Source organism: Typha angustifolia, chromosome 10 (assembly GCF_048772165.1).
Source record: "Typha angustifolia cultivar Huaian chromosome 10, ASM4877216v1, whole genome shotgun sequence".
Classification (NCBI taxonomy): Eukaryota; Viridiplantae; Streptophyta; class Magnoliopsida; order Poales; family Typhaceae; genus Typha; species Typha angustifolia.
In genome coordinates, this window is record NC_133248.1 from 11382017 (window position 1) to 11396995 (window position 14979).

The 14979-nt window shown below is 37.7% G+C and overlaps 2 protein-coding genes across 2 annotated transcripts; both read right to left on the reverse strand.

The window, feature by feature from the left end:
* Positions 1–1207: 1207 nt before the first annotated feature.
* Positions 1208–4723, reverse strand: LOC140769333 (cytochrome P450 710A11-like). Its single transcript, XM_073110008.1, has one exon. The coding sequence runs from the start codon at positions 2990–2992 to the stop codon at positions 1475–1477; it is 1518 nt and encodes a 505-aa protein (XP_072966109.1). The 5' UTR covers positions 2993–4723; the 3' UTR covers positions 1208–1474.
* A 2942-nt stretch (positions 4724–7665) lies between these two features.
* LOC140769012 (mannosyl-oligosaccharide 1,2-alpha-mannosidase MNS3) lies at positions 7666–12368 on the reverse strand. Its single transcript, XM_073109519.1, has 6 exons — positions 12140–12368; positions 10656–11629; positions 9656–9917; positions 8656–8853; positions 8387–8535; positions 7666–8314 (listed from the first exon to the last, which is right to left on the reverse strand). Exons 1-6 carry the CDS (start codon positions 12215–12217, stop codon positions 8074–8076), a joined length of 1902 nt encoding a protein of 633 aa, XP_072965620.1. The 5' UTR covers positions 12218–12368; the 3' UTR covers positions 7666–8073.
* Positions 12369–14979: the final 2611 nt, after the last annotated feature.

Sequence of the window (14979 nt, forward strand, 5' to 3'; positions counted from 1 at the left end):
TTATCTAATTTGAAAGCTCGACCAACCGAGTTGTCTAATTTAAGTTTGGTACAACTTCCTTCAATAAAAAAAACACTCAACATCCAACAAATCAACTATATAAAACTCGATTAATATATATATAATTTGATTTTCATAAGTTATAGAATACCCAAGAATCAATTCAAGCTTGGTTCAAATTTGAATCGGGCTTGATTTAGAATAGACTTAAATTTACTAATCAAAAGGCTGAAAATTAGCTACTCAAATTAAAAACAATAAGTTCAAGTTTGAACGTTTAGATTAGACTCAAAATAAATTTTAACCTAAGGTCTCGGACTTATTAGTAATATAACGTTACACAGATGGAATTATTTCTATTAATTTAACATCAAGAAATTAAACTCTCGGACTTACAACCGAGCGGATTTAAGTATTTAAGTAGATTACATATTCTCTTTTTTTTTTTAAATTTTTGATCAACTTGAAATTGACGAACCATGTTAATGGGCTATGGCCCAATACCCTTGTTGTGTCCTTTTCTCAGGCCCATCTTGCTTCAGTTTCAACAAATTGCTTAGGTTATATATATATATATATATTGCAGATTAGATTTACTTTTAAATTTTATTAAACAAATAGGTGAGTTTTAAATTAATTGGAGAAATAGGTGCCAATCTATTTGACGTCTAAAGAAACGTACGTTTTCACCACAGAGAGAACGAGAGACAGAGAGTATTAAACTTGGTTGAATACAAACTAAACAATAATAAAGGAAAGTACTAAATAGAAAAAACAAATAAAATAGTCTCTCATGCACAAAACGGGACCGGAGGAGTTAGGTCAAAAATGATTAATATCACTTTTATATTTCAATGCATGTCACACTGTTTGGATGTCACACTATCATTCCGTCCAAATAAGACAAACAGGTAACAGTATTTTTCAACCAAAAGGATGTACAACTTGAAACAAAAGCAGACAACCCTCATGCGATAGTTGCTCTTAAATTGACCATTCACTGCATTCTATAGGGGGGATATAACATATGAAGTTGGTAGATATCTCTGGACCTTGTTCCAAATCCAAGGCAATTGTAATATACGTTTCCATAATCTAAACCAATAAAAAAGAATGCCTTTATATAAAGACAACCATATCTATTGACTATTGTGCATCTTCTTCTTACTCTACAACCAGAAAGTGAAGTGATTAACCAGAGATGCAATTAAAATAATAAGTTTATACATTTCAGACACTTAAAAGTCCAACACTTGAAGTAGAACAATATTTGATTTGGTCCACTATGCATTCATTACCAAATCGTATGCCAAATTGAACAAATAAAGTTTAATTACAACAACCAATGACAGGGACAAACAAAGCACCACGAATGAAGAGAGACACAAAGTTACAGCCGGACACTAAATAAGACTGCTCTCTTTTCTCCAATGAAATGAATAAAATGGATCACATAATAAATAAAGAAAATAATTTAACTAATTTGAGAGAGAGAGGATAAGCAAGTGGAGCGAGGGGAGAGGTACACCTGGCAGTCATCTTTGGGTACGATGGTGGGCACGTACGTGATCTCATCACACCCGTCCGTTAGATGCCGCTTGAAGTCGATCAAGGAGACGAAGAGCGCGATGAAGAGGACGAGGTGGTTGATGGCGTAGCGTTGGCCCACGCACTGGTGGGCCCCGGACCCGAAGGCTAAGAAGTTTCTTTTGAAAAGCCGGTCTTCTTGCCTCTGCTCGCTGAACCGGTCTGGATCGAAACGGTCCGGTTCGGTGAACCCTTGGAAGGATGACTCGTAGACGGAGGGGAAGACGATGGTTCCTTTGGGGATCGTGTACCACTCCGTCAGCTGGAAAGGCTCGCCGGCGATGTGGGGCACCATCGTCGCTGGCGGCCGGAAACGGACCACTTCGCGCGCCACCGCCTCCGTGTACCGCATATCCTTGATCTTCTCTGGCGGGATCGGCTGGCCGGACTCCGGCGACCAGATCGTGGCGACCTCCTCGCGGACCCGGCGGAGGACCTCGGGGTTTGCGTCGAGGAGTGCCACGGCCCAGCATAGCGACGAGGTGGACGCGTCCTGGGCGGCGAAGAGGAAGTCGAAGAGATGGCCGCCGATCTCCTCGTCGGAGTACTCCGGCGGAGGCGGTGATCCAGTGGCTGCCGACTCCGCGATCTCGCGGAGGCTCTCCTGCATCCAGAAGTCGACGAGGCAGTTCGGCTCCTCGCCGGCGCTCATGCGCGCCTTGCTCTCTGCGACGCAGCCGCCGAGCGTCTTCACAAGTCGCGAGACGGCGAACCTGGCGCGCCGGAAGGCGAACCCGGGGAGATCGAAAGGGACCGCCATGAGGCCGACATTGAAGAGGTTGTAATCTTTGTTAAACGACTCGCGAGCTTTCGGAGACAGATAAGGCCCGGCGAAGACAGTCTGCGAGGTTTCCAGATTCATATCGCGGCATAAGAGCCGCAGAGAAATCGGAATAGCACCAGAGGTATTGGATTTATCCAGCCATTTCCCCAAATGGGCGAGAATAACGCGCTGCTGGAGAGTAGTATAGGTGGATAGAGCGCGAGCGGTAAAATTGGGGGCGATGCGGCGGCGGAGATCCTTGTGCTCCTGGTCAAACATATAGATGAGGTTATGGTCACCAAAGAGCTTCTTCCCAAAAGGATGGCCGACGAGGTGGAAAGCATCGGGGCGGACGTTGGCGAAGATCTTGTGGGAGAGCTCGGTGGATCGGACGAATACGATGAAGCGGCCAATCAAGTAGTCGGCGGAGAAGCCGAACCCGGACGACTCGGCCAGCTGGGCCTGCCGAGCCCAGAACCGAGTCGGGTTCATGATCATGGCGAAGGCGCTTCCTATGAAGGGGACGATGAGGCGAGGACCCGGAAGCGGGCCTTTCTTGCGAAGGTAGGAGATTTGCTCTACAAGCACGAGGAGAGCCACGAAGCAAACCAAGTAGGGAGCCAAGCCCACCATCGTCTCCATTGGTATACTCCTCAACTCTGCTCGATTACTTGACTACTCTCCTCCTCCTCCTCCTCCTCGTCTTACCTTTATATAGGCTAACTGTTTTACCAACTACCCTACGCGCGCTTTTCCGTTTGCTTGTTTGAAACGGCTAAAAAGTCTAGAATTGGAATTGGAATTGGGTCCTCAAAAGAGGAGGAGGAAGGCAGTTTCTATATTCCAACAGTTAATGATGGAAACCAAATTGACCAATGAAGGAGAGGATTCAAGGAGTCAAAATGCATTAAACTCCGGTCAGTGTTCAAAAACCAGCGGCTTGAAATTTTTTAGCTTCGATTGGATCAAATTCGTAGACATAAAAAGAGAGAGAGAGAGAGAGAGAGAGAGAAAGAGATGAATGCCTGGACAAATGAAACAGAGATCGGAAATAAGATTGAGAGAGGGGGATAGTGTACAGCTTTAAGGCTAAAATCCAAACAAATTATGGGCAGTTTTGGTTTCAGATAGAGCCAAGAATAGGACAAGATAGTAGGAAGACAATCATCTGCTGCTTGGGATGTGTGAGTTCTTTTGCTACATCCGATCATTTTGGATTCCTGCGGTCGGCTGCGCTGGTACCTGTTATTCATGTGGCAGCTGCCAGCTGGCGATGGTTCGGATTAATTCTCCGGTCCATGGCCATGAGGAACGTTGGGGTGAGAAATAATCTTAGGATTTATACGACATATTACGACTAAGCATTCTAGAATACTACGTTACTCAACGGCATATCTAAGAGCACCACTTTGGAGATAGTAGGAGCATACTTTTCAGTATAAATATTATCTCTGTATATTTTGCTTCGGCTAATCTATGCTTTAATTTATATATCTAGCATATAATTAGTTTTGAAAGGATATGTATGCTGGCATTTTACTAGTTTCTAGAATTATTCTTCACATACGACTGTCATGCAGAAGCCAACGTAGACCAAAAACAAATAAAAAAGAGGAGGAGGAAAAAGAAGTGAAAACTTTTCTGCTAAATAACCGCATGTTTCCATCTCATATATTATATATATATATATAGTCATCCAGGTCGAGACGACCTTTCAAATCTCCGTGGATGGTTGAGTGGAAGGTCCTCTTTTGCAACCTTGACCAGTAGATTCGTCATGCACGATGTCAAGTGTCAACTTTGTGTTTGCTTGGATAATTTATTTTAATATTCTTAATTAATAACTAAGTTTAGAATCACGGAAAAGTTACAACCATGCATGCATTACATAGGCTTAGATTGAAATGCAACTCTTAGCCACCTTTGTTAGACTTTTTAATCATACTTAATTAAAAACTCTTACTATTAGGGAAAAGTATTAAACTAAATTCTGCCTGGTAATATGGTTTTACTTAAGATGCATATAATTAACTATTTTGGAATTATGCCATATCATTTGCTGGCCACGTGGACAGGACGATTTTTAAGCTTTTAATTTCGATAGATAATTCTATTCTTAATAGCAAATTTAAATATTTAACTAAGACCGTCACGCAAGTGCTGTATCGAATATCCTCTCTCCTATGTATGTATAGAGAAAACTTAGATTTATAAATACTAAAATAATATTACATTTAGAGGAAAAAGGATCCAGAAGACACTAGATTTGTCTTCTGTTTTTATTACTCATTTCCTCTTAGTCGTTCCTACGTGTACGCAATTCGCATATTATTAATGCAAAATGTTAGCAAACGTAAAGGCTTAGGTGGTGTGACGTGGGCATGTAACATGACGTGTAAACTAATACTTTCAAGGATTATTTGGAGTACAAGTTTGATTACAAATAATCTTCTGCTCTTAATAAATTTTTAATAATTATTATTAAATTCTCGCTTCTCTCGCTTCTCTCTCTCTCTCGGATAATAACAAGTTTCAAGTGGCAGCTCGTCAGCTCTACTGATTGCTTACACCTTGTACCAACTTAATATATAGAATTAAAATTGGTTTATTTTCTCGAATAAATGCAAATGAGCCAATGATCCCATACATCTAGGATTCCTTCCAGTCCACAGTATTATATTCTTCGATTTGAAGCTGGCGTGGCATCCAACTACTATCACGAGAAAGTAATGGAAGCTGGTAGAGCTGGCCCCTCTGTGCAAATAATGCATGCTCTAATTAAATGGCAACTCGAGGGGCCATTGGCCCATCACTAAGAGCTTCCATTCAACTAATACAGAGCTGATGACATGGAGTTGATGGCCTTAATCTGACAATTATATATCATTTTGATTAGGGGCATGTGGTTTAATATTGGCACAAACCTGGAGCAGTTCACTTGCACCTGATAATAAAATTTGGAAAGTTTTCTAATCCCATATCTCACCATGGACTCCGTTGGATCTACTCGCAGCAAATCATTGGACACAGGTTGTTGACTGGGCCTGATGTTTAACACAAATCCTCTACGAACACTACAAAGACTAGTGCGCCGGCCCTACTGTCTGCTAGGGTTCAGTTGAAAGTTCTCCGCGGTCTTGTTTCTCTTCATTCCATTTTTCTCATTCTTTTATCACCTAATAAAACTTTCTCTCTTTCCTCGTGTCTCCTTTGACAATTATGCATACTTTAGATCTTTTGCGCTTAAAATTTACTATGACTGCGCTATTTTTTATATTATATTTGTGCCATAGTGTTCGATTCATTGTTTTCCATCGTTATGATGTTTTACTTATGTATCCTAAGTGTAAAACTTTATCAAAGTACTATCACCCTATTTTTCTTTTTAGTTTATGTATCAAGCTGAACTCGATGTTTAAATGAAATCTTTGTCTACTAACTATCCCTTCAAAAAATATAAAGAATCCTTGTCAATAAAGTAAATTAATCCTTGTGTGCCGAGATTGAAAATATAATGATAACCTAATGAGTTTACCTTCTACTACTATTACAGACTTCAATGAGTAATGGTGCAAATGCAAACCAATTAAGTGCATGTGGAAACAAAATCATCAGTAGATTTCACAGAGTGCGAACGATCACCAAGTAATATCCTTACATAAGCAAAATTTAAGTTGCTACACAATAATAATTAAAACTCATAAATTGCCTCATTAGGATTGAGTACAAGTTTATTTTTATAACAAATTATTGAACAGTTTAGTTTAAGATAAAATTAGATTAGAGGAAACCTACTTAAACCCATCATTCTCTCTCCTCTCCTTATCCATCCAACTATTTTATATTAATTCTTTTTTATAAACATCACTTCAATCTACTATTTAAGCTAATTATTCGAGTTTAAGAAGTGAGTGTAACTAAGTTATCTCATTAATCTACAGCACCTCCGTATTTCTTACTAAACAACCAATATTTAATGTAACAATTTATGAATAAAAATCAACAAAAACGTACGACTACTGTGCTGCCAGCAGCGTGAGAGCTTCTTCCTTTGAGCTGGAAGCCTGCAAATAGAAATAGTTTGGCATGCAGTCATTATCAAATTGCATTATATTAGTACATCAGATCCAGTGAACAGTAGCAATAACGAGGTATTCCATTTGATATCAGTGATAGCTAAACTTTAAATGTAAATAGATTATTTTTCTTTTTCTTTTTTGAGAAGACACGTAGGGAGGTATTTTTATTTAAATCTTAAATTAAGACAATGAATTACCGTATGATACACAAATTTGCCTTTATGGAATCAACATTACGATTAAGTAGCTCATCTGGATGCCAAGGAGAAGAACCACAACAGCGAATATTTGCGACAGTGCAAATAGTTTGGTGTGAGGAAGAAGACGTCAGACAAGGACATAGCAAAGTGGTCACAGAGGTTGTTTTTCTAGAAGCCCAACCCTGTGCATTCATTTCATTCAAGAAAATAGGCTACAGCCTACAGGGCAACCAAATCTTAATAGAATTGGTAAGTACTTTTTGGCATCATGTCCATTTCATTTCATTAAAAAGAAAAGGCAAGGTACCAACTAAATAGTAATACAGTTGGTTAGTACTTTTTCGCATGACTAAAAAAAGTTATCAAATTGTCTCTAAATTTAAATAAATATTATAGAGAAAATTATTTAGTAATTTTATAATTTGATTTAACTGTTCGATTTTATTGATGACTCAATGGTGCAGTTAGTTTAAAGGAGCTACTCGGCAGAACGACGACTTGAAATATATTTCAGCGATATATAGTTCGAAGGAATTGGTCAACGGCTCACATGATTTAGAGCATATACTTTATATTAACTAAAATTTAATAAAACCTAAGTATCTCAGTATCTAGAAATGGTTATCAGAAAACTTTTCCACTCGGTTAAAAGCTACAATTGCAAGCATGGACAGATTTCTCACTCCTGCATGATTATCTAAATCTTCTATGGTAATTTTAGTATTTGCAAAAGGAAAATACTTCTAGGGAATCAGTGAAAGAAGTAATAGAAAATCCATGTAAGAATACTATAGTTGCAAATGTTTCTTCATTTGATCACCGAAAAGCTTGGTGTAAGGAACTATTAGACCAATAAGTCTATCATTCTGGACTAGGAAGAAGAAAATTTATGGAAGCTTCTTTTTAGAAAACAATCTAGGGAAAGAATTATGTTAACTGTTAGTTCCAAATATATTCTTAAAAGCAAAATGGCACGGCATCTCTGAGCATTTATTCTGGCCTTTCCTTTTACCAAACAATAGATGGAGAAACCCAATTAAGTAGAAGACACTGCAACTTGAGAGCCCTCGCAGCTATTTGTGCATTTGATTGAATGTAATGATGTATTAGATTTTACAAACGAAGTTCAGGAAGTTCAAGAAAACATCAAGAATGTAAGCTATTCTGACTTCTATTTGAATACAGAGAGGGAAAAGAACTTATAGCTCTGCATAAAACCTCTTCTTCACGCATGCTTCTGAGCATCACAATGCAAGGGAATTTGCTGCAAAAACCATCTCAAAATCTATTCATGCCCAGAAGTACATGTCGATCTGGCACCTAAAAGGGTGTCGTCCTTTTTGGCATTGCCAAGAGGAGTACTTGAGTTTCCTCACATCCCAACATTGTGAAGTTCCCTCAAGCTTGCATTGCCGAAGATTGCAGGGTAGACCTAGCCTGTGGATCAGTTTATGGGAAAAGGATGTGCCTCTGTATTGAATACAAATTTATCCAGAGGAAGTATGTTATTTTCTCCAAACAATAAATATAAATACTTCAATGTCTCCCCCAGGAAGAAAGTCTCCATCTTATCTCTTTTGTAAGGGGGTATTGTGGTAACATCATCCAGTGAAGTATAACCTCCAGAATCCACCTTCGTATACTTCTCAAAGGCCTCAAAAATTTGCCAACCCCATTCACGGTACCTGTACATATTCAAAAATAAAAGTTGAAAACATGTAAGACACATGAAAGAGAGAGAGAGAGAGAGAGCATACTTTGGATCCTCTGTGATACGATGCAAAACAAAAAACGATTCCACAGTTTCTGGGCGCAAGAGATTGTGCCGATCATTGTGCTTAATTATTATATCCTTTACATACTCAGAGCTTTTGTTCCCACCATCAGGCCCCCCTTCAGAATCACCCTGATTAAAAAATAAATAGCCAACTTTTCATTGGTAATATGAAAAATGCAAAAGTATATTGCTGCAAGAAAAAAAATAAGAATTCATTTTAAACAACCAATGATCCGCTAGTTAGCTTACCTCAATGTGGAAATAAGCGATTTCAGGAGCAAGTCCAGCAGAAGTTACAGAATACATTTCAAAGCAAGTCTTTGCCAGATCTTCTGCAAGTTTCAGATTTTCCAAGTCTTCCGTCGTTAGCAAGTTATTTTCAGTTGCTTTCTTCTTTGTGATACCCTTAGTAGCACCGAGAGCAAGGGTACCTGGAAGGAAACACACCTGAAAAATGAGAAAATTAGCTTTATTTTAAAATCTGAAAGGCATATATGTGATCATAGAGAGTATGCAATTACTTGATTAATCAGGTAAATGATAATAATTGTTCTGATAAATGATGGATGTAAAGTTGGACTAAAATATTTGATTTGACATAACTAGATGATTTGAAATGTTCTGAAGATACAAGTAGTCGTCCATAGTAATAGTGAGTCACAGCATAAGGAACCACATTTTTTTCTCAATGATGAAACAGCCTGACAGCTATTGCTGAATGATCTATAAGTCAAAGTCAAACTACAACTGACTAACTTATTTAACTGCTGAAAAATTTTAGTAAGTTGGTCTACATAATGCTGATGCTTTTGCTAAAAGAACGCAAAATACAAGAGCATTTGAAATGTAATTCCTCAAAGGTCTTGTGACAGTGTCAAAAGCAGCTTTTCAGCAATTCACCAAGCAAAGCATGGGCATAAGGCTCTAATTCATCAGGTAAAATACGGAAACACATCTAGCGTACAGTTTCTCTGGAAAATTACTTATAAAAACTCATTGTTAATAATAATTATGGAGCTCCTAATATCAATGCAAGTATGTCTCTCTCTCCAAAGAGGATTTTATAATATTAAAGCACAAGCATAGCTTCATAATTCCATTTACTATATCAAAACTTAACAATCTCACAATGATCTACCTGCTAGAAAGTAGAAGGATCACAAAATCACAAGATCTTATCATTTGAATGAAGATATATTAGTTTCTCATCAAATAAGAAGAAACACCAGTATGCTAATTGTGTTAATACCAGATGATCCATTTTGGGGCTGAAGGCACCTTTGGATCCATAAGGAAGCTCCCCGACAAAAACCAACCCTTTAGGTATAGATTTCCGAACAAGAAGGTGTCTGACCCCTCTCATTGCTTCTGTATACATTTCATATAGATACTTCATATGACTATTTCGACTATCCTTCCTCTGAATCCAAATTTTTACTAGGTACTCATAATAGCTGTCACCACGAGATCCCAGCCGAATGTTCTCTCCACTAAATTGACCAGAGCTTGGACTGTGTTCACCAGGAGAAGAAAAGGTGAGTGTTTATCAACAATTTCAAAATATGAAAAAGGAAGATGTCTAAAAACAGAAAATTCCCTTGCAGAATAAAAAAAAATATGCAGAAACCAAAACATAAGAAAGTACAAAAAGTTCTGCAATTTCATGTGCAACATTAGTACTCATAGATACAAAACCCAAAAAAGAGAGCAGTAATGTACATTGATCTGTTGGAAATCATACCGGTCTTGACAATTAAGGATATGTGAAGGCTCTATGTCATACATAGAGGCCTACAAAGGCAAACTTTATGGGAGGATATTCATGAAATGGAGCTGCTGCTTATTCTGGTTCCCACATATTTTTCACACTAATCTCGTTTTAATCTGGTTTCCCCGCAATTAAGATAATTGTTCCTCTTTTCTGTGAACTTATGATAACAATTGAGGTACTTGAGTTCATTATAATGTACTTCAAAAATTTATACTTAGACACAAATTTATTTGCTAATCATGAGCACAAGCACATATGCAACATCGGTCAGCATGGTCTACATGTCCTGCCACACTGACCAACATTACCTATTCATGATAAAACCAGACATATGACACACTTAACATAAACATTTCAAACAGAAATAAGAAAAGTGATCATCAATAATTAAAGCAATGAATGCCGCCACGTAGCAGAATAGAGAATCAAGTTCATGAAAATAGAGATCACAAGAACTCTTACTAGACCCCCTACATACCTGATGTAGATAGGCACCAGTCCTTCCACTTTGGGAAGTTTTTGTATGTGTTCCAGCACCTTCATTGCCTCTAAATGGTACTTAGGATCGCCAGATATTTGACTCAGGTAGTTGAACTCCAGTTGCAAGGTTGAAACCTCTGAAGTACTGCTTAATCCATCAGGAGCAGGATGTGCAGAACGATCACGGAGAATAACATCGCTGAAAGGTATAGCCGTAGGACTTGAAGTGAAAGCTGATAATAATCTGTCAGCCAAGTTCTTTGCAATTTCTAAGAGGACCTCAGGTTTAGTTCCTTTAGAGAGCACAGGTATTCCACTATCTCCTTTAACTCCATGTTCACCACCACTTAAATGATAAGCACTAAGAAGCCCTCCTAAAACACGTATGGTAGTTTCAAATAAATTGACCTGCCCTTTCTCACTGATTCTTGTCATTAGGTTCTTCTCTATCCACATTCCTGCCTCAGAGACAACATCATCGGCACCCATTATTATAGCTGTATCTAAGGAATCTATGACAGTAGCACCTAGACCTCCTAAACCATCAGTACCTCTTTGGCTCACGGGCATAAGTTCATCATAGCCCATTGCATAGTTTCTATAGCCAGACCAAGCATGGATGAATGCTTCTTTGACTTTCTGTTGCCTGGAATTCCATTCAGACTTCGGAGATGACTTTTCATTATTAAGGTTAGAACTACTATTATGCACTTTGGCTGGAGGAAGTTGCGGAGGGAGCCTTGGTGGCTTCCTCCAAAATCTTCCAAATTGTTTAGCACCTCTCTGAACATTTTTGTCTTCTCCAATTGCAAGACCATTCTGAAGTCCACTAGGCACAGAACTGTTGGAATCTCTATGAGGGACAATTAAATATATCAAACCACAAACCAGTAATAGCACCAAGAATTTTCCTAGGCTACACTTTGCACAGTCTGATCTGACGCTACTAGTAGTTAGAGCCTGAGTAATCACCTACAAGAAACAACAAAAAGATAAGTTCAGAGGTGATCCATAATGTGAGTTATAACAATTGCCAATTACATCTGATATTTAGTAGTAAGCAATGAAACTTGTTAGTGTCTAGAAGAGAAGTTGAAGGAATAGAATTCCAGCGCTAATCACAGGCAAGCATTCTTTGTCACTAAAAGACTTATTAACTGGATGCAGGCTAACTTTCCAAAGCAATACATGCATATATCGTATCTCCTAAAGAAGCACGATTCTTTACTCACTAAGTTGCAGCACAAAATGCTTGTCTCGAGATGGATGCTATGGAATTTGACCAAGAATCCGGGAGAGAATCGATATTAAGCCAAATAATAGCTAGATTTCAATCAAGGAACAGAAATACGAACTTAGATTCAGATCGGCATCCGTATCGGATCTGAGTTACGAATTCAACGCTCATGCGGTGAAATTTCAATAAGTTCGTCGAATCGCATCAGATCGGGAAAGGAGAATGGAAGAGGGAAGAGGGGAAACCTTGAACCGGGATCGATGGCGGAACTTGGCGTTGTCGTAGTCGACATCTCGCATCGAGTAAGGCAACGATTTGGACATAATCGCTCGCTTCTGTCGCTCCCGCCGCGAGATTTGGAGCAAAAGCCAAATCGAAGAGAGAGAAGAAAGAGGAGGAATGAAGGTGGTGGGTTCTGGTTGGCGAGCGAAGACGGTCGGGATCGGGAACTCGAGTCAACCCGAAGAAAAGAGACGCGAGTCGCGAACGGTGCGTAACATAAACGCGCTCCTTTGGGATTTTGGGTTAAAATCCAACAATAATAAGTTCGATGAAACTCTAAGCCGGGCGGGCTTTACCCGGCCTGACCCCAACTCCACTAAGCCCACTAACAGTTGAAATTTACACATTTTCTTCTGGAGTAAATTACACATTACACCCTAACTTTCAATCATATTATAACTGCAGCCCCCTCTTTTGTTTCCATATCGCACACTACTTTAATAAATATATGATGGGGTTTTTAACGTAATTACCGCTGAATTTTTCAAAATATCATAATTGTTACGGTCATTAAAATATCACAATTACCACTAAAATCTTTTAATATCTTCATAATTATTATTATAGTTAGTTTTTAGATTTTTTTTACATAATTGTCACTATTTTAAAAAAACTATATTACCATCAAAATCATTTTTCTTTTAAAAATATATATTATTCTACTAGTTAAAAGTTAGGTTTAATTAGACTTATGCACTTTGAATTGTGGTCTAATATCAAAGAAACACTGCAATCAAACTCACTAAACTAATCGAGTATATCAATTTGGCCCTTTTGTTATATAGATTGTCTTATGTTTATATTTTTCATCCGATGGATTAGTTAATTTTACGATAGTAATACCCTTAATATATAATTGGTCAAAAGAAAACCGTTAATATATATTTTTTTAATGACTAAAATACTATTTATCTTCCTCCTCCATAGCCATAATCTCTGCTCTTATCTTACCCACCTTCCTCCTCCAACATAAACCCTTACCTATCTTTCTTCTTTCAGCCAACTCAAACATTAACTTATATTTCATCCAGCAGGTGAGATAGAAATGGAGATAGAGGGGAGATGAGATTGGGGCCAACCCAAACTCATAAATAATACATGCTAATATGATACTCTAAATATCAAGCTATTGGACATCTTTCTTTTCTATCAAAATAATGAACCACCATCATGAATGGTCACTTATTATTTCATGAAGCTCCGGAGGCTCCTTGCTCATTGATCCCTTCGGACATAGTGATTAGAGTTGCAAACTTGTAATATACCGGATAAAAAGTTAATAATATATAGGACTTCTGCTTCATATATAAGAAATCCAACAACTCGAAACCACCATAAAAGCATTCTATACTTCATTGTACAGTAAATCATCAATTACTAACTTTTATATATATATATATATATATATGCATTGGATCTCTGTCCTTAGCTTGAGTGTTCGTCATGGTCATTAAGCCCTTAAAAGTTCTAAATAAATATAATATAACTAAATCGTTTCATTAAATTAACCATAGAAGCAGAATAAAGCTGATTTCCTATAAAATTAGGACCAAACTAAGTCTCCAGAAATTATCAAAGCAAATTACATCGTTTCTTATTTCAAAAGTTTGATATGAATATAAATTCACGGTAAATTCTTCACCCTGAAGGTAAGAAATGTTGGTAAATGGGTTGCAGTAAAAGTAATAGGAAAAATGAATGCAAACAGCTTGATTAAATCAACGCCGCTATATTTCTCAACAATAAACACCTGACTATGTGGTGGTAATTTTGTTAGACTCAAAATATAGAGACATCGAGGGGTGGACATTGATGAGGAAAAATAGCTATCTCTTCCTGCCACTGTCTTTAAATTAATGGATGTTGTTAGGCGTCTATCTCGTAGAAATTTGGAAAAGAAACTACTTTTCTAATCACACCATAATAAAATCTTATAAGATGAAGATAGATCAACCGGAAAAGTTATGACATGGTATAGATAACCAACTCGATATGACATGTTAAGGTGGACGACAATCCTTCTTGAGAACCGTGGCCAATAATAGTGAAGACAAACGGGGTTTTGTTTCTTCCCTGTTAGATATACGTTGCTATCAGTCTCTCTTTTAAAATATAAAATATAATTAATTAATATTTTCTAATAGCTTAACTTTCTATAATAATTGGAGAATTATCTAATTGGGTGCTTCTAACTTGGCTACTGAAGGTGAGTTATAATTAACTAAGGTGAATCACTTTCGTACGGGGATGGGTATCTCATGAAAAAGGATTACAAAGTCTTGGAGGGATTAGGCCACGGATTGTTGGCCTCGGTAAACATATAGACCATATGAATCTCTTGATACTAAGTTTCTATATAAAGACTCGCAACTTTTCCCTCTATGAAACCCAATTCTTCTATCCTTTCCCGAAAGGTGGTGAGCTACTATCGTAGTAGTAATTTCTTTTACTTTTTTTCGCCATCAAAGAGGATAAATATAGGCTCGATAAAAAAACCAACTTTTTCTCGGTGTAAAGCCACTTAGATTTTACTAAATTTTTAACTAGTATATAAACTAAGTCATTTAGTTTAAACTCCGAGTCATTATGCTGCTGCATTATTGCTCCTAAATAATTGTCGTTGAACCATTGCTCTAACCCACTGCATTATTGAGCCGTCGCTTCAAACCAACATACTACTCAGTTATTAAATAGAATTGAGCTGAACTACTAAGTCAAACTAAGCCACAGATAATTAAACAATTTTCACATGAAAAAATTGCTTAATAGTTAGAATCATGAGGGTTTCTTCCGTGTAATAGAA